Source organism: Drosophila biarmipes, chromosome X, assembly GCF_025231255.1.
Source record: "Drosophila biarmipes strain raj3 chromosome X, RU_DBia_V1.1, whole genome shotgun sequence".
NCBI classification, from domain to species: domain Eukaryota; kingdom Metazoa; phylum Arthropoda; class Insecta; order Diptera; family Drosophilidae; genus Drosophila; species Drosophila biarmipes.
In genome coordinates, this window is record NC_066611.1 from 7130639 (window position 1) to 7157791 (window position 27153).

A 27153-nucleotide genomic window follows, 5' to 3' on the forward strand; every position below is an offset into this window, starting at 1 on the left:
CCATTAGTAAAATGTGCAGTTCGGAAAAATATAAAAACAAAAAGGTATACAAAAATTACCATAGAAGTGGGACTTTAATAGCTGAGTAGAATTAATTTGCATTGCGGTATAGTAAAAAAAGACGGAATACAACATTTTTGTTAATATTAAAAAAAGGGAAAAAAGTTAAAGACAAAGGTTTAAACCTGAGAAAGATTGGCTTTAAGAAAGTTTTTGAAGTTGAAAAAGAACTTTCTTATTCAACGAAATGTTATTATAATCATACTTATAAAAAAAAATCACAGAAATATGTCCGCTTTATACAAATCCTCCCTTATTCATGATATAAATACATAAAACCTTGATATATTTTGTAAATCATTACAGTAACAAATATTAATGTTTTAGTATCTGATATAAAAATAAATAAAACATAAATATGTTTTGTTACTTTTATTTAACTTTCAAGATTGTGAGGAGATAAGAAGTGACATACAATAACTTTATCTTGGCTGCTAGAGCTCTTAACTTAGTTAGCCTAAAGTTTTAACTTTAAGCTAGCTTTATATAAATAAATAAAAAATAAACTTTATAAAGTTGCAAATCAACTACCTATGTATTTGCTGGATAGTTTCTTTTTAATTGAAGATGAACTGAACTCAATTTACAGACTTGAAAAGATAGCCAGATTTGGCTCAAAAATAGCTGGCTAACCAGCTCTGTCGATCGATCAGCTGTTCGCCGTCCACATGTTATTTTGTGTTGTTGTGTTGCCGCGTTTTGTGGTTTTGCGATTACGTTGTTGATTCCATTGCTAAACAAACTGTGCGTGGAAGAACACAGTTGGGAAAGCGCGTTGCGGTTATCTGAAGCCGAGTAAACAGATTGGCCGGCCAGTGAGGGCTTCCAGTTAGCTGGAAACCAACGAAATCGCCGTTTGTTTATTGCAATTCCAGGTAGCAAAAGCACGCAATGTTTATTTGCAGTGCTGCGGTGGTGTGCGTGGGTGTTGGAAGACGCGTGTGTGTGCGATAGACTGGCGGCACTTGTTATCGGTGTCAGCTATCTTGTTATCGCAATCGTTATCCTTTATCCGGCGCAATATTTGAATACACGTGCCCATTAACTAGGATTTATTTACCCATCCCTTGTGCTGATAAAGGCAGCCACCTTATCAATTGTATAGAATTTACAAGCCACGCACACGCGTTCTTTCCAACATATCTCGCACTTCCATGGCCCCGAAGTTAGGCATGTTTTATGCCCTAATTGGTGTTATTTACTCACCGGTTTTTTTTGTTATTCTGTGTCACCAGATACCCTAGACACTGGCGCAGCACCTGGAACTGAGAAAAAGAGAGACGTCGCCGGTGAGCGGATCGCCGATCGGCGGAGGTGTACGGCTACGGCTCCGGCTCCCGCTCCGGCTCCGGCTCTATAAATATGGCTGCTCGCCAGCTGGGCCTCTTAGTCCGATCGCTAGCCGTTGACCTTTCGCGCACAGCCAGCGCCCTCCGTGCGGGCACAGTGAGCTCCTACAGTACGGCGCCCACGCTCAGTACGGTGAGCGTTCCACGCATGGACCCCCAGGCGGCAGCGGGCTCGGGTTGCAGCCTCGCCGAGCTCGTCTTCAATCCCCGCTTACAGGGTATCAACGGAAACCACAGTGCCAGCAATGGCTCCAGCAGCAGCAGCAAAAACAAGGCCGAGAACGCCGCCTTTGAGGTAGGTCCAATGATTGGGATTGCTTTACCATTATTAATATTTAATAGCTACAAAATAAATCTTTAGCATAGGGTAGCTTCTTTAAAAGCGAGGAAAATCCCTCTTTTCCTACCATTATAATTGTTATCAGTTTTATAAACACCATTATAATGACATATATGTCTAAAAATCCCTCTTTTCTTACCATTATAATTTATATCAGTTTTATAAACACCATTATAATATCATATTTGTCTAATTATTATATTTTCACATATAATTTGTATATTTTGAATAATTTAAATATTAATAATGGTAAACTTTCAATGTTCTATAATACTGTTTAAAATTTTTCAATATATTTATCAAATTTTTGTATTTTAACCTATTATTTGTATATTTTTTATATATTTAATATTAATAATGGTAAACTTTCAGTGTTCCAAAATAATGTTAAGAAGTTTTCAATCTTAAATTTATTGTTTGAACATTGTTTCTGAAAACCCTCACATAATTGAATCTAGTTAAGAACTCTTTTGCCTCATTGATAATTGATGAAATTTGGTATACAGGCAGGAAATGCAATAACAAAAGTTTCATCTTAAGAACAGAATGTTCTATCTTTAAAAGTTTCACTTCCACAGAATATTAAAGTATTAAAGTGAAATATCAACATCAAAAGTTCTTGAATTTAAATGACACATTTTTTATGAAAACCCTCACATAAATGGGTCTAGTTAGAAACTTTTGCCTGATTGATATGAAATTTGGTATACAAGCTGTAATTGCAATAACAAAGGTTTCATCTGAAGAACAGAATGTGCTATCTTAGAAGGTTTCGCTTCCACAGAGTGTTAAAGTGAAATGTTATGTAATAAAATATAATAAAAATGCACTATTTTTTGCCGTTTTCAGGAGGCCATCGTGCAGTTGAACTGCCTGCAGTCCAACGACGCTGCCATAAGGAACTCGATGAGCAACGCTCGCGTGGACACCAAGGCGGACACCATCAAGTACCTCGAGCGGAGCGGTCTGCCGCTGGAGACCGTGGAGCGGCTGTCCTTCATCCATGTAGCCGGTACCAAGGGCAAGGTCAGTCTCTCGATTTGTAACCTGTTTCGGGTTGTGCTACCTATTATTTATCCTAAATGCTGAGTTTTTCTTCATGCCTCAAACTCCGCTTGTCATCCCACATCAGCTGGTTTCTAATTAGACCAATCCACTTCAGCTTGGGCCCAGCACTCTCTCGCTCACCGCGCTCTGTTCCAATCAGATAACTCGCTCTCTGGCTCTCTTTCGAGCCCGCTAATCGCTCACTTGCTGATAAGATTTGTTTAGCTTCCAATTTGAAACACATTGATGGATCTGTTTGGGTTTTTGATACCCTTTATTGATTATAAAAATGATATTAAAGGAACATGGGTCCAAATTTTGAAAATCAAGCTACGTTTTTATAAAGAAATAGGGATAGTATCAGGCTCTAAGATCATTTTAGGTTCATAGAACATCACATAATATAAATACACATAGAAAAAACTGTGATTAAACTCATTATCTACTTACTGATGGAACTTATTTCACAAGAAATGGTCTTACAAGAGTCACTCTGTCTATTGTATCGATGTTGCTGTGCAAATTTTGGCATAAATTATTATACTGCTTAGGTAATTATACTATTTAAAGAGTATTCATTTGTCCAATTACCAAACTCTTGTTTACTTTCCAAACTTTTTGTTTCCACTTCCATTTACCCATGATTGAGCTTTGAGTTCTGTGGCTTTTATTTGCCCCTCATGGTGTACTGTTCATAGGACACGTCCATAGATAACTAGCATAATCAGATATAAACGATTTCCGAGTGGATTATAATTCTGATAATTTTGCACTTGAATTTTTAATGGAAGTTTGGCGGATTTTAGTTTTTTTATGCAGAAAATCTATGAGGTATTTTATGGAAATTCAATTTGGTCCATGAATTAAAGTAGGTTTTTTTTTAGTTTTTTTATAATTTAATTCATTCATTTTTTGTGTATATTTTATTTTTAATTTTTTTTGTTTCATATTTATTAAAAAAATATATAATATAAAATATAATTATATATAATAATATAAATATACCAAAGTATGTAAAAAGTATTTCCTATAATAGTTGGTTAGTAGTTTCCCATATTTTTCAGTGCTAAATTTATTGAAATTTCTATTAATTTTATTACTTAGTCAATTTATTTTATGCTTTTTAAAGTATGCCATGCTAATACTAATATGCTTATAAGAAAGTTTCTGTTAAGATACAAAGAATGTATTTAGAATAATAGTTAGGGACAAGTTTCCAATATTTCCTTACTTACTGACACTTTCGCATCTCCCCCTAGGGCTCCACCTGCGCCCTGACCGAATCCCTGCTGCGTCATCAAGGCTACCGCACGGGATTCTTCAGTTCGCCGCACATCCTGTCCACCAACGAGCGCATCCGCATCGATGGCCAGCTGCTGGCCAAGCACAAGTTCACGGAGCACTTCTGGACGGTGTACAATCGCCTGTGGGAGCTGCGCGAGCACGACCACGACATGCCCGCCTACTTCAAGTTCCTGACCATACTGGGCTTCCATGTCTTCGTGGCGGAGGGCGTGGATGTGGTCGTCCTGGAGGTGGGCATCGGGGGGGAGCACGACTGCACGAATATCGTGGGAAATGTGCGCACCGTGGGCCTCACCTCGCTGGGACTGGAGCACACGGAGCTGCTGGGCCACACGCTGCCGGAAATCGCCTGGCAGAAGGCGGGCATCATCAAGCCGGGAGCGCACGTCTTCACGCATGTAAGCCAGCCGGAGTGCCTGGCGGTGATTCGCCAGCGGGCGCAGGAGAAGGCGGCCACGCTCTACGAAGTCCCGCCCACCGAGCACTACTTCCGGTCCGAGGCCTATGCTCGGCTTTGGGACAACTTCAGTGATATGATCCGTCTGAATGGCTCGCTGGCCATTCAGCTGGCCGAAGATTGGCTGGCGCACAAGGGGAACCCGCCGCAGCGGGAGCACAGGCCCAACGAGGTGCGGATGGATGCCCAGCTGCTGCGCGGACTGGTCAGCACCCACTGGCCAGGTCGCTGCCAGCTGGTCGACTGGCAGGGCATGCGGCTCCATCTGGACGGAGCCCACACCCTGGAGAGCATGGCCGTGTGCACGGACTGGTTCGAGAAGAGCGTGCGAGGCAGGTGAGTAAGGTCAGGGGGTCCTAGGATCCCCACAGGAACCTGGGTTGGAACGGGGTACAGGGTATATCATACCCACGAAGACATTTTGTTGGTCAGGTTAAAATGTATGATTTGTAGTTATGTAACCATTAAAAATACTACTTTACCATTTAAAATAGTTTTCATTGTTCATTATTTAATTTTTAAACTACTAATACCAAAGTTAAATTTACTAAAAATATGCATTTTATTACTGCTATAGTAAATAGATCATTTAATGCTAAAAAATGTTGCATTTTTGTATAAATTATACATAAAAGTATGCAACAATAATGATCAAATCTGTAGGCTTAATTAACTTTTGGAATAGGTAATTTGATAATTTATATTTTTTATTTTCTAAAAAAAAAATGTGATTATTATCAATCAATGATGTATCTGTGTTAATTTATAATTTGAACAATTTTATAAATTTTTACCATAAAAAGAGTTTACTAACTATGATTTATGGGTGGGATAATTATCAAAAATGTTATTTAACTAGAATCTAGAATAATTCTACCATTTTTTTTATAGTAAAAAACAATTTTTAAATAATTTAACCAAATGGTTTTTGAGTGAGTAGGTAATTAAGATATAAATTGAATTATTTTTGAAATAATAACTGATTTTATAAAGCAAATTGTAAACACTATGTTTTAAAAAAATTTACAGTGGCTAGGACGTGATAAGTACTCTATATAAGATATTTTTTCTTAATTTTTTTTTCATGTTCATGCACTCGTATATTTTGGTTTAAAATAATTTACACTTTTGTATAGAATTTTTTTTTAAATATTTTCAAAAAAATAGATTATAGAGTTATTGCTTAAGAAATGAAATGTAGAGGCGGGAAAAGAAAGTTTAAAAAATAAATGGGAAAATATGATTAAAAAGTCAAAATTATTTAAACTGTTTTGTAAGCGATAAAGCTGGTTTTATTAAGGCTACACTTTTCGTTCCTACTCATTCAGAATTATTGTTTTAGAATAACATTAGCTAACTCCCCTTTCTTTCAGTGTCAACCCCAAGATCCTGATCTTCAACCGCACCGGGGAGTCGGGCGTCGCCCCCCTGCTGGAGCTACTGAGTCGCACCTGTGCCTTCGACCTGGTCTGCTTTGTGCCCAACCTGGCCACCTCCACGCCGAATGCGCCCAGCCAGGTGATGGTTCGCTTCAGTGCCGAGATGCAGCTGAAGCGGGCGCGGACCATTGCCGGCGAGTGGAGCCAGCTCTGCGCGCGGCAGGGGCAGCCGGATAAGGGCCAGGTGTACGACACCCTGACCGAGGCCTTCGCCGCCATCCGGCGAAGATTCCCCCAAACGGACAACGGCGGACAACTCGAGGTCCTCGTCACCGGTTCCATTCACCTGCTGGGCGCAGCGATAAGTGCCCTGGACCTGATCGAAGAGTCCCAGAACTGAGCCCTACATTCCTAGGGAAACGGAAACCAATTATTGCATAGGAAGTTATTTTATTCCTAAACCCTAAACCTAGTTACTATACTTCCAATTCCTAAAAATCTTAGGTTAGATTTAGTTGTTGCTAAGACCAGTCCAATCCAGAGTTAACCAATTTCAAATCACGTATTTGGACTTTAAAATCCTATAAATATTCCTACTTCTTAATAGGAAGCATTGGTCCTACAGTCCTGGAATCCACAGTGAAACAAAGGTCAATTGTATAGAATACGATTTTGTTTTAGTTAAGTTCTATGGTCTTGAGATCCAGACTTTAAAATGTTATGGAAACATAAAATATAACATTATACAGTTTGAAACCTACATATTTACATATAAAGACAAAAAGTTTAAGCAGAGAAATATAAAAAACAACTAAGATTTAAGCACACATTCTCTTCCATTAGAAAGCAAGCAAGGAAACTTAAAAAATCATAAGTTACATTTTGTAATGGTTTTCAGCCAGTGAAATAATTATTTACCATTTGGTTAGGCAACAAACTTTAATAACAGAGTCTTGCATGCGAGATTTCTTATAGACGAGTACTACGATTGTTGTAAAACGTAAATAAAATGTTTCTAACATGCATATAATGAATTCAAAATGTTAGATTTCTTATAATTGAAAGGAAATTAAATTTGAAATTAGTAAATTCAATGGTTTTTTTACGCGTTTTTCAATATTACTGAAACAGTTAAGCTTTTTTTATTTTTAAGTTTATAAAAAGTGATCACAGGCCTTTAAGATTTAAAATTTCCAAGTACTTTCCCTTAGCCAGAGTTGCCAACTTGCCGACGGAACTTCGAGATGTTCTTTCGCTAATGACAGCTTTTTTGTTGTTCCTCAATCTTTTAATCTGCCACTTTGATGCGCTTCGGAGCTCGCAACTCTCGCGACTGAGAGGCGGCATCGTACTGGACCAAAGCGGCGCGAGAGCTTTAAGGGATGCTTTTTTCCCCAGGGCACTGGGGGTAGTTGCGGTGATAAATAATAAAAAACAAACCGACAGCCAATAGCGAGGCGGCAACCCTGTGCCGAGAGGGAGATGGCTAGCTTGCGGTATCCTGCTCTCCGCGCGACTAACGGTAAACAAAATGGCTAACGGGACAGCGGAAGTGGGCGTGCGAGCGGGACGGCATGATGCCGCGGCTGGGCGATGCTAAGGCAACTGATTAAATAACGGTTAAATGGCAGCGGCCATTGCGAAAGTTTCCTTTTTGTGGCAACCTCTCTTTTTTCGCTTTTTTCCCAATTGGGATTTTCCTCTGCCGCCGTCGACGTCGACGTGGGCGCTAAACTGTCCCGTTTACAGCAACAAATCCGCGTAATTCACTTGCCCGTGTGTGTGTGTGCGCGCGCGTGTGTGCTTGCGAGGGGTGCATCCTGGCGATGTTCGCTAAAAGGATTAATAAACGTTCGGCGTTTCGCATTTCAGTTGTTCATTTGACTCGGCGCTTAGCGGTTCAGTCACAGTCGCCTTCTGCCCCACTGTCTGTGTGTGTGTGCGTGCGTGCTTCGTCCTGGAAAACTTGATTACGCGTAGAGCACATGCAGCCCATGCAGATCCTGGCCCGAGGATAACCGCCACATATGTTCGAAACCCGTCGGTGGTGGTCAAACGGTTGGAAAAAACTTAAAGAAAATTCTGTAATAAAAGCTGCTTGTAAGCAAAAAGATTTTTGTTATTGTTAAACCAGAGTTCCAAGTGTAATATCTTCAAAATGGGGCTAATACCCGAAAACTTGGCCTAAAACAGCTTGCTAAGCCCCTTAGAACATAGGAAAGCAGTGCGCAAAGCAGATCCTTCAAAATGCAGAGCTCCAAATCCTTTCTAATTCGCGATCTCCTCGGGGATTTGATCAATCGACGACAAACAGACTCGGGTAAGCTCTAAAGTCTATCTTGTGGTTTAAGATCTGGTTTTTTATTAATACTGAAATATTAAAAAATTCCAAAACTAGAGTTTAAAATTCTCAATTTCGAGTCGATAGCTCTATATAAATAAATTACAAATTATTTACAACGTAGTTAATATTTAATAAACTAATAGAGAGGGATATTATAAGTAACTATTTAATTTAAATGAAAACGTGTTACAAAAGATCTTTTATACTTCAAAATGATAAAGAAGTTTGTTAAACAAATTATTGCAAAAATGGTTACCTCAAACGTAAATGTAAATGTAAATGTATTTAATAAAGAAAAAATAAATTTAAGGCGATGTAAAGAAATTTGTTAAACAAATTATTGCAAAAATGTTGCAAAAAACGTAAATGTAAATGTATTTAATAAAGAAAAAATAAATTTAAGGCAATGTATCACATATATTAAATATATTTATACAATAATTATCGGTGTACCTAATTTTGCACAAAAATACCAGTACTTTGGTCGACAAATTGCAAAATGTGGTCAAAATAAGGATCGATTGGCATTTAAATCTGAAAACTAACATTTTTAAAAAATTTTTCGAAAAAAATAATGATCCTGGCAAAAAATGAGAAATTCGGTCAAAAAATAAATGTCCCAAAAAGTGATGGGGATCGATTTGGCTATATAGATTTGACTATATTACGACCTAAAACCGGATTAAAAAACGTCCAATACAAATAAAGGCAATTACAATATTTTCCTAACCGACTTTAAATTTATTGTGAACTTTATGTAGCACACAAATCATTTTAAATGTCAGATAGTCATAGATATACTTAGCATATTTTCTAAAATCTAAGCAAATACAAATTTAAATTGTTGTTGAACTTATAAAAATAGCCTTAAAATATTTATATTTAATGTTAAAAACAAGGGTAAATAAAAATCTAAGAAACTAGACGCTCTGGCTCAGCCTTGTGGCCAAAATAACTACAATCCCCCATGTATTAAACGTCTTTGTTGGCCAATTAGCCCGTTCTTTGTGCCTGCGTCCCGCTCTTTGATGTTTTGTGGCTGACATTTGTGGGGGTTTTCGGCTAAAACCGCTGACAAATTGCCTTGCTCACTCTCGACTCTTAACGCCCCCAATTTGTCCTGGCCTCCGGCATTTAAATCTCACACTTTGCTCAATTATCGCAAACAAAACTTTTAGCGGGCGGGGAGTGAGATGCGCTGAGCTGGAACAACAACAAAACCAGAGCCTTGGGCGGTAATTAATTGTGCACTGCTTGCCTGCACTGAGAGAAAGTCAGTCTAACTTATTTGAACGTTACCAGTAGAAATAACACCAGTTTTTAGGCATTTTTAAAAATAATAAAAGATCTGAGTTTTTAAATATTTTTTAAATTCATATTTAAAAATATAAAGGTATAGAATAAAGTTTGAAATGTTCTAAAAATTAAATGTTAATTGAGGATTCTTTGTAAGCATGTAAAAAAATATACACTATTATTTTTAATACAATGTTTTTCCCCTGTGTAGTTGTAAATATTACTTTTGTTGCTGCTGAGGATTCTTTGTGATTTCTTAAGCAATATTGTATCCTAAAAATAAAAATAAATTATTCTTTTTAATACAACGTTTTTTTATTATTATTTTTGTTGCTGTTCAGGATTCTTTGTGATTTCTGTAAGCATTTATATTATACCCTAAAAAAATAAAACTATATTATTATTTGTAATGCAACGTTTTTTTCCCAGTGTGCCAGCAAATATTATTTTTGTTGCTGTTGACACTGCTTTATTCGTAACCTGCGCTCGAGCAATTTGTCACGTACGAACACGAACACTTTAATTGTTCTTAGCCAGGGGAGCCGAAAGGGAAATTAACGTGGTGGGTGGAAATGCAAATGGGACTGAAATCCTGAGTGAAAACCCAGTCGTGACAAATGTTCTCGCATCCTCGCACAAGTACACAACAAATTTATTTGTTTATTTCTTCGGTTAATATAGGTCGACTAATATGCAGTATCCACTTTTAACACACGATTTCCCGTAGTACCGGTTAAAATTAGAGTAAACCTTAACCTTTATCATACTATGGTTCTAAAAAAACTTAAGCTTTGATTTAAAAAAAAATGTAACTATAATTCTAATATTTTCTTCCTAAAAATTGAAAAATAAAATAAATTTAATTAAGTAAATGGAAAAAAGTCATCGGACAAGGAGTTAGGGAATTTTTTTTTAGTTTATAAATCTTATATCTCAACTTTCATAACTTTTTACAAAAAAATGAAACACATATTTAATAATAAAATCTAAGGCGTTTAAAAAACCTTATACATAAGCCTTGAGATAAACTAACCATTACTTTTTTCACAGTGCACCGCCTCAGGTGCCCGCTTACTTATGCTTTGTTTTTTCTTTTTTAGCCAACCGCATGAGCCATGTGTTCTCTTCTAATTATGCATGACATTAAATAAAGTTTAGCTCAACAATTACAACTATTTAGGGACTAAATGCCGTCAGTTGGAAGGAGAAAGTTGAACTTTTGCTGCAAGTGTGCTTTTAGATTCGACATTTTCTTGAGCTAAAATAGAAAACAATTTTTGCCAGCGACGATAATGGGTTTTTAAGAAAGTGTTATACATTATTTAAGTAATACAAAAATTATAAAAAAACAGTAAAGCAAATAAAATACCAAATTGATATTTCTTAGAGCTAATATTTAATTTGGTAAATACTGGGTTACTCAGGAAAAAAAATTAAACTAAAATCCCACCCAAACCTTTTTTTTTATTTTATATATATACAAATTTAAAATATATTTTTTTCGACTGAGATAAAATTGTATTTTATTTTACATATTTCCAAATTGAAAATATAATTTTCTGCCACTGAAGGCAAATCGTTAGGACTGCCATACGTCATTCTTAAACCCGTCCAAATTGCCGGCACATGCGAGTGCATTTCTCCAGCTTTCTCCGCCCACTCGCCAATTTCTCCGTTCGCCTTCCATGTGTGTCTCACAGTTCAAGTGCCTATTAAATGGCAATTGTGCCGCAAATTGATACGACGTGACTTTTCGAGGAAAAAGAAAGAAGTCACTCGAGACGCTCCCCAGGACATCCACACACACACTCGGATAATTGAATATCCCTCGCACATCCTGGCCACCGAGCCGGCGGATCCACCCTTCCGTCCTGTCTGCACCAGGCGGTATAAATAGAATCAGAAGTCGAAACCCATTTGGGGTTAAAATACACAAATATAAAAATAATTTCCGCCCGTTCAGTTGGCACTCGAAAAGTGGGCGGACTGCAAAAAAGAGTCCTTGCCGAGCGGACACACGTGAGCTCCTGCGGCGAAGAATCGAAGATGATGTCCTGCCCAAGGCTTGAATGCTAAGTGAACGCCACTGGGAAAATCACAAGCCAGAGTTTTGATGAGAATTTTTTATGAATTTTCATTCATACATTTTGTAGAAATGGGGTGTTAAAAACAAGCTACAGAGAATTTATTTTTAACGACATTTCTATTTTTAACCAAAGTTCGCTATCTGAAATCTATTATACTTAACTATTTAAAATAATAAAATATTTTACTGCCTAATTTTTATTTGTTTTTGAACAATAATAACATTATCCTTGTTTTTTTTAATGATTTATCAAATAAATTAATAATAATACATTATTTTACTGCATAATTTTATTTAATTTTGCAACAATTAAATTTTGTGTATTTTTAGACTTTTAACAGTTGAATTATATATATATTTTAAGACTGTTTTAATTTGTCAAATAATAATTTAATTTAATTTAAAAAAATATATATTTTCTTAATGTTTATAAGTAATAAATTTTATTTTTAGAATAATTATACATAAAATAAATAAAATAAAAACACTTTGACTCCTAAAAATACCATATTAATTAAAATACCAAACTATTATTTGAAAATTCAACAATAATACTTTTTTGGTATTTTTTTTTTTTCTATAATTTTAAATAAAAAGAGAATGCATATTCCCAATATAATTTTTTAATTGGTAATATTAAAATAAATATATAAAAACACATACAAAGCAAAATAAAAAAAATAACACAACACATTTTATTATAGTTTCAAATGTATTCGTGATAGCTTATATTTTTCGCAGTGCATTGTGGAGCAGACCAAGTAAATTCCTATAGGAAACAATTGAGCGCTCGACGACACGTGAATTTAATCAGGCAGCCCGCGGCGTCCGAAGCCGAGTCCGATTTAGATATCTTCTTGCGGTGGGACGAGGGCCTCGGAATGGGCTCTTCGGGATATATGTGCGGCGGATATAAATAACTCGCTGATTGCTGCAAATTGCAACTCATCCGATTCGCCGCCCCGCCATCCTAATGGACCAACGCCCACTTGAGGCGCCCAACTGCCATCCCATTCCATCCCACTCCAAGCCCTCCAATACCATCCGATCTCGTCGGATGCGTTGTCTATTGCCGGATGCAAGGCGGTAATGAGTTCCCCGGGTCGCTGCTCGACCGGAAGTGGCTGCACGCGCTGAACAAGAGGAAGAGCAGCGGGAACAGGAAGAGGAAACCGACGAACAGGCGGAACACGCATTAACGCCACGCTGCGCCTAAAAGCAGGCAACAGTGTCTCACTGCTAGTGTCTTTATTTGAGCGCCCACTTAACCTCACTCCTTAAAAAATTTTTTGTATTATATTTAAATCCTCTCAAGTGGTCAATCAAAGGCATTGAATCCCCTCAATAAAGTATTTTTACATATGCTCTTTTAAAAAGATTTACCCGCCCCTTCTGTAGAGGGCTTTACAATTGATAATATGGCCTCATACCTAACATTTTAAGCAGGAAACGCGTGTTTTAGGTTTTTTGTAACAAACCCAAAAGTTTTTAATGTGAGTAATTTATGAAATTTTTAAAGGCATTTTTAATTGGGCAAAAGTGAGCAAATTTGGCAAAAAATTATAGTATTATTAAAGAGATAGACCAGAAATATTTTATTAAAGATCGGTATACCATAACCTCAATTTTATATTTTTTCAGAATTTCAAAATCCTCTTTTATTAAATCAAAATTTAGATAAGGATTATTTTTGGTAATATATTAAGATTAGATATCATTAAAAATAACATTAAAACATATTTAATATTAACAATTTTGTAAACCTTTTTCTTTCCAGAGCTGGAGCTCTCCAACGACGACTCCGACATAGACATCGAGGACCGATCCACGCCGGACTCGACGGCCGCGGGCTGCCAGCAGGATCTGCTGCTGTCGCACCACCACCGCAGATTCACCCACCACGACGACTCCAGCGTGGAGTCCTGCCTGTCGGCCACCAGAGGCCCAGGATCCGGTTCGGGATCGGCGGGAGGATCTGCTGGCGGAGTCGGTGGAGTTCCCAGCGGACTGAGTGCAGCGGCGGCGGCGGCGGGCGTGGCCGCTGGTCTCCTGGCTGCGGCGGCAAGTAACGCTGGCGGAGATCGGGATCGGGATCCCAATGGAGGCAGTGGGCCGGGAGCGGGCGGAGGCGGGAGTGGCGGCTATGCGGAGCACAAGCTGCAGCTCAGCAAGAGCGGCCGGAAGCCGCGTCGCCGCCGCACCGCCTTCACCCACGCCCAGCTAGCCTACTTGGAGCGCAAGTTCCGGTGCCAAAAGTACCTGAGCGTGGCCGACCGCAGCGATGTGGCCGAGACGCTCAATCTCTCCGAGACGCAGGTGAAGACCTGGTACCAGAACCGAAGGTGAGTGCGAGGTTAACCCAAAATATGTACAAAAGATGTTAAAGATTCCTAAAAAAAAGATTTCAAGTTTAATGAATAACTAAAAACATATTTTAAAACTAAATTCAGTTCAAAACAAACATGATTAAAAAATAAAAGTATAAATCAGCATAAGTATAAGAGAACATAAAAAATTTATAAATTTAAAATAATAATTTTAATTTTATTAATTTAATAATTTGAATATTTTATAAACTTTTGTATTAAGCTTAAGAAAAAAATGCCTATAATGTTTACATTAACTTGCTTTATATAAAACAGAGCGCATCACTCATACGCAGTGGGGCCTATTGGAATTCTAGACTTCGATTTACTAAAAATGATTTCCTATAGTTAATGCTTGCCAGTTATTAAATATATTTTTGATATAAAAAAAATTAAGTACAGTTTTGCTAAAGAAAATTCAACCAACAGCAGCAATCTGGCAGCACAAGCATTAGTTCTTGACCGAAAGTAAACCTTATTTTAATACAATATGTGGTTTGCTTCTATAGTAATAATACCTATACATTTTTTATCTTAGGCTTCTAACTGATGGTCAGGTCAAAAATACGTAAACATTCTTTTTATCTTTGCATTTTAAATGATCGTACAAAAAATAAACTGAGATCAGTACAGTTGCGCTCAAGTGATCGATCGCAACAATGTGGCAACGCCAACTAATCGATAAATCTCTTTCATTTTTCTATCGAAGGACCAAGTGGAAGCGACAAAACCAACTGCGCCTGGAGCAGCTGCGTCATCAGGCGACCATGGAGAAGGACTTCGTGGTGCAGGATGGCGGCGGTGCCGGCGCACTGGGCTGCTGCCCCAGCGGCCTGAGCAGTTCATTCAGTGCCGCTGCTGCCGCCGCAGCGGCTGCCAGCAATCCGTGCAACTTTCTCACTTCCGCCGCAGCAGCGGCCATTTTCCGGAACGTCGGCTACGTCCACGGATGTCCCATGTAGGAGTCGGGTCTCCGCTAAAAAAGAAATGAGAAACACAAAGCAGACCACCTTCCAAGCCCACTCCTCCCAGTTGCCTGTGTACATAATACGTATAAAGAAACCTGTTTTTGTGCAATAACCGATCGGGGTGAATTATTGAAATAGCAGCCCGTGGGCTCATATTTACCAAGCGTACCCGATATTATATTATACGTACTTATCGATATAATCATAGACTAAGCATAGTCGAATTAACTGTAATATACAACATCCAAACCTTTTTTTTCGCCGCACTCTATGGACGTCTTTTTTTTGGCCCAAATAAATATTAAATTGCAAATCGTAAACGGTTTTTACTTGGGAGGTGGAAAATCGTATTTCATTTTTAAGTTGAGGCGATATTTGCACCTTGTATGTTATCTATTATTTGATTATTATTTTTACAACTGACAAAATACATTCTTAAACAAGGCAAATTATATATTTCATTCCGCCTAATCTTACTTCTGTGTATTGATGGGTATATTGATAGAATATGATTTATCGTTCCGATTAGCTTATCGATAGGTTTATGCAATTCGATGACTTGTACAGAAGGCAGGACTTTGATCACAGCCCAAAGTTGTCTATCGATAAAACCAACAGATCAACTAAACTTATCGATTGGTAAAACAAAATAAAATAACCGTTAAATACTTTTTTTTATCAACTACGCTTAAAAGCCTCTCGCCCATTTGCAAATCTGCAATCGGTGAGCTGTGAGTCATGCTTGAAAATCAACTTGAGCGAATCGCACAAAACGTTATCAATTTGTCGCTATATAGCAGATAACCCGCAACATATGCCCACCCACCCACGGCAGGATCCACGTCTATCTGTCTGTATATAGGACCACTCTATTCATATAATATTCGCTGGGACCCAAAAAAACGAGGGGGAGGGGGTTCTCAGAGCGAGAGGGACAGAGGAGGGCGGAAAGAGAGAACAGGGATAAAGCAGCCAACCGGAAAACAAGCAACAACTCTGCCCGCAATTATAACGGGCCAACGGAGCGCAGAGCGCGCATGAGCGGGGGCGTGCGCCAGAGAGGGATGGCAACAGTGCGTCCAGGCAACGCAGGATGCGACTGCGGAGGCGACGGCGACGTCATATACAGTGGACATTCCCTGAGACGAACTAGAAACTACTTAAGATGACCATAACATTTAGCATCCAACACTGTGCAGTTGTACTTCTCAATAAGTTCTGGCGAAAAAAGAATTTCCCCGGAGGTTCCATTTATACTTTTTCTTTGTTAAATAAAATATAATTATAAAAGTATGCTCCACATGTCACCTTTGGGTGACATCAACATGTCATCAATGTGAATACTTAGACTTCTCTTTCTCTATTTGTATTTATTCTTTTTATAAAAATCTGATTAAAACTTAATGAAGTTATCATCAAAAACTAGCTTTTGTCGATAAGAGTCTATTTAAAGTTCATAAATTTTTTCATGCATGACAAGCTAGGACAGGCCCATGTTAAAACCACTAGAAAATAATATAAAAACTATTTAAATAAAAAGTATAACAGCCTAGGACAGGCCAACGTTAATTTTATCAATAATCAGAGAATGATTTATTAACAACAGCGAAGATACACTGAAGGCTTATACTATTTAATAGTAAATTTTTTGGAGTGTAAGAATTTTTGAGGGAATTTAATAACTATTTAAATGAGCATATTATTTGAGTGTAGGTATTTTTAAGGGAATTTAAAACCTGAACATATTTATTTTCCCCCCACCTATAACATCCTCATGGGGGACTGTACCCTTTCAGGGTCCACGCTGCGGGCGACACCTGTAGTTACAGTTATATTTTCATGCCCATTTAGCTCGGTACACAAAAAGGAGGAGGAATGTTTAGCCACAAATTGAATCTGCGGTGAGTGAGTTAACGAGCGAGAGGGAGAGCGAGAGCCAGAGGTCTGGCGGGACATACCCTTGGTGTACCCGTACCCGTGCCACCCGTCGGCTATCCGTAAGATAGAAGTGCCGTAGGGGCAACGGGGGCCGGGCAACGGAGTAGTTTTCGAGTGGCGCAGAGCGGCACAGAACGCTAATTAAAAAGATACTTGAAGGGAGCCACCGGAAACAAACGGAAAAGCCAAAGAAAACGCAGATACATACGTACGTATAGAGGAAAAATGGCAGAAGGCAAATGGAAGTGAAAGAGGAAGTGGGCGGACAGGGCGAAAGCGAGTTAACGTTGCCATGAAATTGTCTATGAAATGTGAATGTAATTTAATGAATAAAACGCAGCTAACCCCCATCACTCAGCCACTTGCAGATAGATGGATTCACATTTTCTGGCTCTTTCACCAACTTTTTTTTGCATTCGCAAATTCTCACATTCATGCGGTTCATTTGCGCAGCCATTGAGATTTGAATAGCATTTTTAATTGGTACATTTTACGCAGCCGTCCTTTGAGCACAAAGGATCCTCCGCCTCCGGTTTTCCCCTCCTTTGCGCCGGCCATCCACTTTGATTTGTATTTATTTAATGAGTTATTAATTGCATTAAGCTCTCGGCGTTTGCCAACTTTGCAATTAAAACGTGAAAGGCGCGGAAATCGCGGGACCGGGGGGCGGCAGTTCATCGCTTTTGCTTGCAGCCGGGCGGAAAACTATGAAACTAGTTTGCATAATTTGCTGCTCCAAAAAACCAGGGGCTACAGCCGCACGTCATGTGGCTGTGGGGAAAAATGTATTATACTTTTCAGCGCACGTTTTCTTGAGGCTCAGGGGTTATCTTTAAAATAAACTTTGCTGATCTTCTGAATATTATATAAAAAGTTTTAAACTTTCTACTTAAAATAAAAATAAATTGGTGTATGTCTAGCTTACACATAGGTCAAACCACATAAACAATACAGTTAATACAGTATTTTAAACATCTCTTCTAAACATCCCACTAAGACATTAATATTTCAAAAATAAATTCAACAAAATTATTATTAAAGAGAATAATAGATGTAAAATTTTCATATTAGTGTTACAAAGTATTTATGATATTAGTATACAACATTTTGCTTATTACTACATTATAAATGTTAGCCCTTCAATTACGTCTTGTGCTTTTGTGAAAGCGAGTGAATATTTTCAGTTTTTTTAAACAAGTAATACAAATATTTAAAAGAATGAGTTTGAGAAAATAAATAAATAATATGTTATTTAATCTTGGTAACCAAACTCCAATGTTTTAATTTATTGTACCATAAAGTTTCCATAAGGTCCAATATATGAGGATAGACTTATTTTAATACAACCAGCAATACATTAATTAAATACAAAAGGACGAAATTTAATTTAAATTTTAATTAAGTATTATATGTAGGTTCACTTTAGTGATACAAAAAATATTGCTATTATTTGTTAAGAATATTTTTTGCCTATATTTTGTATTAATTTGTACAAATGTTTCAAGTGCTTAGTGTTAAATTGTAATAATAATAATTAAAGTGAACTCTTAGGCAGGAGTAATCTATAAGTTATTATGAGAATTTTCATTTCCTTTTGAGGTTTTCAGTAACTTAAAATGAAAATATTTAGTCTCATATTGGAAATTGAAGAAAAAATTTGCTCAAATTGAGAACTGTGATGAGTTCAAGTTATTTTTCTTAAAGTAAATGCAACTTTTTCTGATATGAGTTTTTTCCATAAATTAAGTACTTAAATTCAGTACATCCTCAAAGTAAAAATAAAAATGCTCAAATTGAGAACGAATTAATTTTCAAACTATTTAGTTTATAACTATATCCTCACAAAACTATTTTATACATACAACTATACCAACCCTACTGTCTAAATTAATTATAATAGAACTTATCCATATACGGCTTTCATTCAACCTATATAAAGCCGAATTTAATTGAGAATAAAAATACTCTATTTGAGAACGATTTAATTTTCTAACTTTACCTAGATAACTATATCCTCTGTAAACTATTCTTTACTATTCTATTCTACCTGCATTATTTTTATCTATTATAATACAACCAATACGTATAAGACTTATACAACTTATACAACCCATATAAGGTCGTAAATAAAAATACTCAATTTGAGAACGATTTAATTTTCTAACTTTAACTATAACTATATCCTCTTTAAACTATTCTATCCTACCTGCATTGTTTTTATCTATTATAATACAACCAATCCCTATAAGACTTAACATATTATTTATATACAACCCATATAAGGTCGTAAATAAAAATACTCAATTTGAGAACTACTTAATTTTCCAACATTAACTATTCTATATAAACTATTATCCTAACTCTTTTGTTTTCATCTATTACAATACAACCACTCCATAGAGGGCTTATCATATTATGTAAATACAACGCTTATAAGCAGATTTTATCAGAAGAGACTGTTTTCAATACACTGAATTAAAGTCCAACCAAAGATCTGCAGAACGTCGGCTGGCAAAAGTAATGTCTGCTTCCGTCGGAGCCTAAGTATTTTAAAATAATAAACTTTCCACAGAAGGCACTTGACTTTGTGCAGGGGAGGAACTGCAGGTTACTCCTTGGCATTACACACCGATTTCGGTTTGGATTTTTGCCTGCTGTGGCCCTGCCGGAGGGCAGGAGTACAAAGAGCAGAAAGGGGAGTGGAGACCGGGAAACCGCAGTGGCAACTCGACATAATGATTGTGATCAGGGGCGATTATGACATCGTGGACGGGCACAGGACGCGCAGGATGCGACCCACTTGACTTCCGGTCGGGGCGGGGGGCTTTCCATATTGTGTGAAAATTTGCGCTGTGTGCCGCCTTCGGTGGTGGGTGGTGCTGCGGCAGCCTGCAGTTCCATTTTGTGATTAAAATGTTTGTCATTATCCGGTCGGAAAATTGTGACAAATTGTGTTTGTGCCGCGGGCCGTGCCACACTTGCTTGTTTGTCCTCATCCACGGGCCCGTCCTTATCCCTAATTGCCGCATTGTGTCCCATTGTGCGGCCGTCGAACCTGCGCTGCGATCGAGCCCACTGTCTCGAGCCCCAGCCCGGGCGAACAGGTTGGCTTTGGGCCGCAAAAGCCTCGGGGAAGCCGGCTTCTGGGGCCGCCGATCAGTTGCAATCTGCGGAGCAAACGATCGGTGGATCAGTGAGTGGAATAAACTGGAAGTTCTTGAATAGTGCACGAGTGTAATACTTACCCAAGACCTCTGCGGAGCTGTTTTTTGAATATTAAAAAAATATGTTGTTGTAAGAAAGAAACAAGTTAATACACCCTTAATTAAAAAATATAGGTATGTAGATTGCTTCTTCAGCCAAGTAGATTTTTTCATCCACTTTTATATATTTTTGCATGTGAATATTAACATAAATATCTTTATAAAAGCCATTCTTAACCGTCTCCAAACGAAGGACAAAATTGATTTTTAAAAATCATCTTAAAGGCCATATTTATATTGGGTGCCAAAAATGTTTTTAAGGGGCTCTGCTTTTTCATATTGTGTATTAAATAATATTTTTAATAAGTGACCAAGTGTTTATGAATTGAACAGTAGTGCATTTAATACACCCTCAAATTCGACAAAAATAATACCAGAGCTTCGCAGTATTTAGGCAAAATATTACTTTAAATGAGTCTTAGTTCATTTTAACAAATAATAAAAAGGTATGTACCTTTTTCTTTTTATAACTCTTTTATATATGAATATTTGAATATTAATACAAATAATAGGACTCATATGGCAGCGTGAAGAAAATAGTTTTCTAAAAAAAAAACTTCTTTTAACAGTAAGCCCTTTTAGGGCTTTAAAGTATATATTTAAAAAAAAAGCATATTTAAAAATCGTATTCAGTCTTGGATTTGGTTTTAAAATATCTCCGGTGGATGTGAGTTTCCAAGGCAGTGTATCAGCTTTCACATATTGTGTTTAATTTGATGATTATTTGGTTGATAGAGTGCTTGATACTATTACGATTTTCCTATCTATTCTATATGATCCCTTTATTTCTTTGGGAATATCACATGGTTTTCGTACATTTCTTGGTTTTTCAAGCACTTTTTAGGTTTTTGTTTCAAAGCGTGTTTCTTCTTAAAGGTTTTTACCAAGATATTGACATCACACTGTCGATAATTGCCGTCATCTGCAATTAAAATACAAATGTAAAAAGATTATTTTAAAAATATATTTTAAATATTATATTTTGGAAAAAAAATTTTAAATACACAATTTTTAAAACGAAAAATTGGACAGTTTTTGTATATATTTCTTTAAATGGCAGTGGATATTTTTAAGTAAAAATTTCGGAGTTTGAATAAAATGAATGGGGAATAGAAAACTCCAAACAATTTTTATGATAATTGGAACATGATAATTGGACATGGAAATTGGACATTCTTGTACTCATTTCCAAAGGAAAATTAAATTTCCTCGATGGTACATAATACATAACTTAGATTTGTAATGGACTGACAGATAATTTACCTTCTCTGAGTGCTCGCAATATTGCGGAGGCAGCTGTTCGGTGAGCTCGAGGAACCAGCTCTTGAGGAACATGGCATCGTAGGCGCCTATTTGAAAGAAGTGCTCCGGATAGCCGGCTGCCAGGAGCTCCCTATTATCGGCCATCACCAGGCGAACGAGCATCTCGACCGATTCTATCAAGGTGCTTAGCTCCTCCAGCCTCTCTTGCAAAGCGCTGTCCAGCAGCCAGTCGCCCCAGTCGAACTGATCGCGGGACGGTACCCTATGCGCAGTCTTCACCAGCTCCTCGAGCTCACGGTAGCGGTGCATGGTGACCTCCAGACCGGGAAGCCTGCGACTCAGTATCACCCACAGCAGGCAGACGGCCAGGGGACGACCTCGCCACGAGCAGTTTGAGAGCACCGAGGCCAATGTGAAGAGGCTCCGCTCCTCGCAGGCACCCGACTCCTCCAGATTGGTCAGCAGTCGCTCCACCAGAATGTGCACCTGGCGATGGTAGATTGGGTTGTTACCATATAACGAGTTATCATGAAAGATCCCATTTCAATCGGAGTTCTCCTGGAAGTTCTGTTTTAACAGAATAGCTCATCGATCACAAAGATATATAATTGTGAAAAATTTAAAATTGTATTTCATCAAAAATGACAAACTTGTTATATTAATATTTTATATTTTTAACGATTATATATATATTACATAAAATACAATTTTATATTTTAACGATTATATATCTTGTCCTTTTTAAAATATAAAAAACAATTAAAAATGTATAACATTTTAGGACTACTTAAACCATTTTGCATGTTCATATCGAAATATGAATTTAACAAGATTGTCATATTGGACCATGCAAACAAGTTTAAAATGAGAAATGAAGTGCTAAAAAATTATACAAAAAAATATATTTATATATATTTACTTTCCTACCAAAATGTATAGTAATCCTACTGCTGGCATAGCCATTTTCTTGGATTTATAGTATACATATGTACAAAGGTTACTCACAGTCATGGGATGCACACATTCGATGACATTCAGAAGCCGGTTCATCAGCTTGGTGCGAAGTTTTCGCTCAAGATCGGTGCTCTTATGTTCCACCAAGATGAGGAGGCAGAGTCCGGCCAGCATTACGTGCACCTTGTCGAGATCCCAATAGGCGGATCCCCGGAGGTGCATACCGAAATTACGACTTACCTGCTGCATTTTCGCAAGGGGATTGGTCATTAGTCCCGCAGGTTGTATCATTGGGGTACGCACTCGCACTTACCTTGATTATGTTCCCATTACCATTATAATACTTAATAAACTGCTTTAGGTAAGTGCGTTTCACGAAGGGGTAAAGCTGGCGACGAACACTTAGAGCCCTCATTTTGCTTATGTTTTTCCAGAGAAATTAAGAAAATGTTTTAGCAAAATGTTCCACGAGGATGTCGGTAAGCCAGTGTTGGAAAGTACCAAAAAATTATGGGCAACCATTGCGGAACTGAACCACTCCGAACTTTTTTGAGGTTAGGAACTAGTACATTATTTTCCAGATCTGTTCATACTGTGCTTTGCAAACTTTTATTTTGAAAGGATGTCCACACTATCATATGCAGATATAGGGACTTCACATTAGAAATTCCTTTAGGATTATCTTTCGCCCTTAAAAGCAAACCAAAACATTGCCCAAAAAGCATCTTATTCCCATCAATAACTTATCCAATTGCTCAGTCGCTACTCATTGATATGGATATTGCTCAGACGACAAAAATTCGTTATAATTGGTGGGGTGGATCGTTTCCGATTTCACTTGCACTGCGGCTATCATTTACATACAAATCTTATACTTGGCATTTGTGTAAACAACAACTTCATTAGTAAACAAAGAGCAGACCGCCCACCGGAGAGGTTGGGGTGGATGTTTATAAAACCCAAAACCCAAATCCGCAGCCGAATCTAAAGCCCAAAAACTCGATTCCCTTTCAAATGCCACAAATCAGCGCATAACGACATGAAAATCTGTTGGCTTTTGTCAAGCCCCGCGGCCTGAAAGCCCGAAAACTGGGAAACACGTTGGGTGGGGGTGGTTCGGAAAAGTGTTGAGAAAAGTGGGGTGGACAATTTGCCTTAAATTAGGCGTAAAATTCACAGATTGGCTACAAACGCCGCACACAAGCGACTCATCACGTTGGTCCACCCCAAAAATTAAAGGCTAGCCGTTCGCCACTTGTCATCTTCATCTAGATTATTATTATCATCGTCATCAGAAGCGAACCCGATATGATTGTTAGTACTTATGGCCACAGCCGAAATGGGCTTCAGCTGTATTATTAATATTTGGGTTTAATTTGTGCAATGGAATGGAGATTTTATTTTTAATATAAAAAAACTTAAGATATTTTTAAACATTCATTTTTAACATTATACTGCAACATGTTTTTAAAAATCCTAACAAAAATTTAAAAACTACGTTATAATCAAGGGATGTTTTACTGTAATTGGCCTGAGCTTCTTTTTTCCTTCAACTCGCTGAGCAACCCTCGTTAATTGAGCACCCTTATTGTGTTTAATTGCAAGGGGCTAGGAATTCGGGTTTTTACACTTGTCGCTGATTTTCTGCGTCCGATCATTACCGATCGTTATTGATAATTGGCATGCCAAGCAGTGGAAACTGCTTGACAACATAACCCTCTTCATTAAGCTAAAGTGAGGTTATGATGCAGAAAGTGAGGTTGGGTTGGCCACCGCTTGCCATTGCATTTATGCAAACAAATACATGTGCATAATTAAAAACAAAAAGAAAAGCGTCACACGCACACAAAGCTAACGGTGTCTTGGCTGAAAAAGTTGGTAATCTTTTCATGCCGACGCATAATTAAAATGTGAATATGGAAATTTCAATGGGAAGCTGTGCGAAATATGCCCCAAAAAAATAAATAGGGGGCAAAAAAAGGAAAAGAGGCGATAAAAAGGCAAAAGAAAAGAAAGAAAAGACCAAGCTTAAGAGATGGAGACACACACACACACACAGCAACTTAACGGTTCTTGCTGCTATGGCCATCTCGCTTGCACCTTTTGCGCTTTTTACCGCCTGCTTTTCTGTGTGTGTGTGTATGTTTATGTGTGCAAGTAATTGCGAAATATGAAATATGAATGCATAATGAGCAGATATTTCCCAAGTACGCAAGAAACTTCAAGCGGCAGTGGGCGTGGCAGGTGCAAAGGAAGGAGGCGGAAACGGAGGCCAGGTGACTTTTATGCTAAAATGCGCACACCGCGCGTGCATTTGCATTTTGCCAGCCTTTTCGAAAGCAGTGCAAGGACAGGCACACACACACACACACACAAAAGCAAGCGGGCCAACACACACACTTACGTATGAAAAATCTCAACTACAGTAAAAATCCGTTAAATCGATTTATCTAAGTGTAAAAGTAAACTATTTTCCCAAACTCTCGACAAATTAAAAAAAATCTGTAACTTCTAATTATAATATATTTTCTTTTATAATTTTTCCTGGATTCAACAAAACTTAGTAGTACGGGATACTTTCTATAAATTGCTTTCATAATACATAATTCCAAATTTTATTTTTGAAATATATATTTTTTAATAATATTATGGTTTCAATCAATAATTGACTTTGAAATTTAAAAACAAATCCTTTCAGGGATTTAAAAAATTTTTAAAAATTGATTTTATACACAGCGTAGAGTTTCTTAGTTTCTGTTTAATAAATATTTGTATTAAATAGTTACAAGTCACTTTCCCTTGGTCTCACTGTATTCGTCTTGCTCAGACGGGAAAACATGTCAAAATGTTGGGGAGCTCATTAAAATAGCGTTGGCCATTTGCACACGTCTTTCAGTCACTAATTTGCCGGGAAGGATCCTGGCTTCCCGTTGAAGGCCCCCTTTTGCTGTCCCCAAGTAACACATCCCATTTCTAGTTTGTGTCCAAATCGAATGGAGGACCACGCCATGAACCATATGGTGCGACCCCAGGGCTTCAGTTTGGAGGAACTGCGCCAGACCTTGGGTCACTCCAGCATTCGGGGACAATGCTACTTCATCTATGGCACCACCAATATTCTGGAGGTAAAAGATTTGAGGTTTCCATAGTTACTGGTACTAAATTCTCCCTTAGGTAATTGCAGGGTTCGATGAGCTGCTCAACCGGGAGGAAATCGAATTCGGAGCCGAGCAGCTGGCTCCGGTTTATGTGACCGGGATGATGGTGTACCTACTGCATCACGAGGATCTGGCGGCCACCCAGGTGAGGAGAACCCTCTTCCTGCAGCGATGCTTTGATTATATGGCCTGCACCGAGGAGACCCATGTAAGTCGCCTTGATTAAGAGTCGCTAACTGAGCACTTTTATTGTGTTTAATTGAAAGGGGATAGGAATTCGGATTTTTAAACTTGTCGCTGGTTTTATGCATACGATCGATTATGACGATCGTTATCGATAATTGGCATGCCAAGCAGTGGAACTGCTTGACAACATAACCCTCTTCATCAAGCTAATGTGAGGTTACGTTGCAGAAAGAGAGGTTAGGTCTTCAAAATTCGAACTGCTTAAAAAATTAAAGGATTATTTTATTATTTATTTTTAAAAAAATGAAATGATGCATTTTATAAATAAAACTAAATATATTACGAATCTATATTTAAACATATTTCATTAGAAGAAAGTTTGTGATACAAATTTTACTGGATTTCCCTTAATTGTATAATTTAAATATATTTATATGTCAGAAAAACTCAGAAAAAAATGTTTTATACGTATTTTTAAAGTAAAAAAAATGGTTTAAAGTAAAAAAAATACACAAAACAATATTGAGTAAAAAAAATAGTACAAAATATTAATTTTATCCATGTAGAGTGGATATTTTGAGCATGTTAGTAATGGTAAAGCATTTAAGGGCAAATTATTTATTTTATACAAAGATAGAATTTTATTTACATGCTATATTTTTATTAATTTTTTATTATATGTATGCCCAGTTAAATATATAATCTCCTCTTCTGCTCCCACAACAGATCCACCAAGTATGCATTTACATGCTGAGCCTTTTGGACGCCAACAACTCGAGCGTCATGCTCAACCTTATCCACTGCTGCCGCGTGGCCAGTCCCCTGAGCACGATGGCCCGCGTGGTGGGCAACTGCCTGCTCTGGGCCATGCTGGATCACCTGTCGGACTTGGGCTTGGACTCGCACCGCCTGCGCCCGGCTGGCACTCTGCTCCTCGTCGTCGCGGTGGTGAATCCCCGCACCTACGTGCAATCCTATCTGCACGCCCTGCACCTGGTGGTGCGCCTGATATCCAGCCTTCTGCTGGTCGGACCCCTCGGCGGACATGGCCAGCAGCTGTGCCAGGAGGCCGGTGTGCCGGGAGACCTGATGAAACTGGCCAAGGAGGACTCCTCGATTCTGGTGCGCTGGCTAATCGCCATCGTTGAGGAGTTGCGTCCCGAAATGGTGCAGAACGAGGATTTGGGGCATTTGCATGAGCGTCTCGTGCTCCTGGAGGCCATATGCGAGCTCATGCAACTGCTGCACGGCCACTTGGTTAAGTGTCACCAGGATAAACAGGATCTAAACCAAACCTAGCACGGTAATGGTCAAGAAAATACAAATATTTTTACATTTTTACATAACTTCTTAATGATATTTTCAAAATGTTATAACCAGAACTCTTCTGTAAT

General features: G+C 37.9%; 4 protein-coding genes across 7 annotated transcripts; 3 read left to right on the top strand and 1 right to left on the bottom strand.

Moving 5' to 3' along the window:
* The first annotated feature begins 756 nt into the window (after positions 1-756).
* Positions 757-7031, top strand: LOC108036477 (folylpolyglutamate synthase, mitochondrial). Its single transcript, XM_017112661.3, has 5 exons — positions 757-935; positions 1296-1704; positions 2599-2775; positions 4056-4894; positions 5932-7031. Exons 2-5 carry the CDS (start codon positions 1423-1425, stop codon positions 6335-6337), a joined length of 1704 nt encoding a protein of 567 aa, XP_016968150.1. The 5' UTR covers positions 757-935; positions 1296-1422; the 3' UTR covers positions 6338-7031.
* A 357-nt stretch (positions 7032-7388) lies between these two features.
* Positions 7389-15282, top strand: LOC108029802 (homeobox protein B-H1). The gene is made up of 3 exons (XM_017102333.3): positions 7389-8257; positions 13441-14005; positions 14739-15282. The coding sequence occupies exons 1-3, from the start codon at positions 8185-8187 to the stop codon at positions 14989-14991; spliced, it is 891 nt and encodes a 296-aa protein (XP_016957822.1). The 5' UTR covers positions 7389-8184; the 3' UTR covers positions 14992-15282.
* Positions 15283-20126: 4844 nt separating this feature from the next.
* On the top strand, positions 20127-27113 carry LOC108030110 (uncharacterized). 4 transcript variants are annotated; one of them, XM_017102845.3, is made up of 4 exons: positions 20127-20273; positions 25312-25540; positions 25590-25781; positions 26486-27113. In XM_017102845.3, the coding sequence occupies exons 2-4, from the start codon at positions 25409-25411 to the stop codon at positions 27056-27058; spliced, it is 897 nt and encodes a 298-aa protein (XP_016958334.1). In that variant the 5' UTR covers positions 20127-20273; positions 25312-25408; the 3' UTR covers positions 27059-27113. The 4 variants fall into 4 exon arrangements, with proteins under 4 accessions (XP_016958334.1, XP_050746371.1, XP_050746372.1 ...); XM_050890414.1 differs by having other exon boundaries at positions 25393-25540; XM_050890415.1 differs by having other exon boundaries at positions 20141-20229.
* On the bottom strand, positions 20839-22888 carry LOC127012484 (uncharacterized). The gene is made up of 4 exons (XM_050890416.1): positions 22729-22888; positions 22467-22658; positions 21462-21947; positions 20839-21120 (listed from the first exon to the last, which is right to left on the bottom strand). The coding sequence occupies exons 1-4, from the start codon at positions 22828-22830 to the stop codon at positions 21079-21081; spliced, it is 822 nt and encodes a 273-aa protein (XP_050746373.1). The 5' UTR covers positions 22831-22888; the 3' UTR covers positions 20839-21078.
* Positions 27114-27153: the final 40 nt, after the last annotated feature.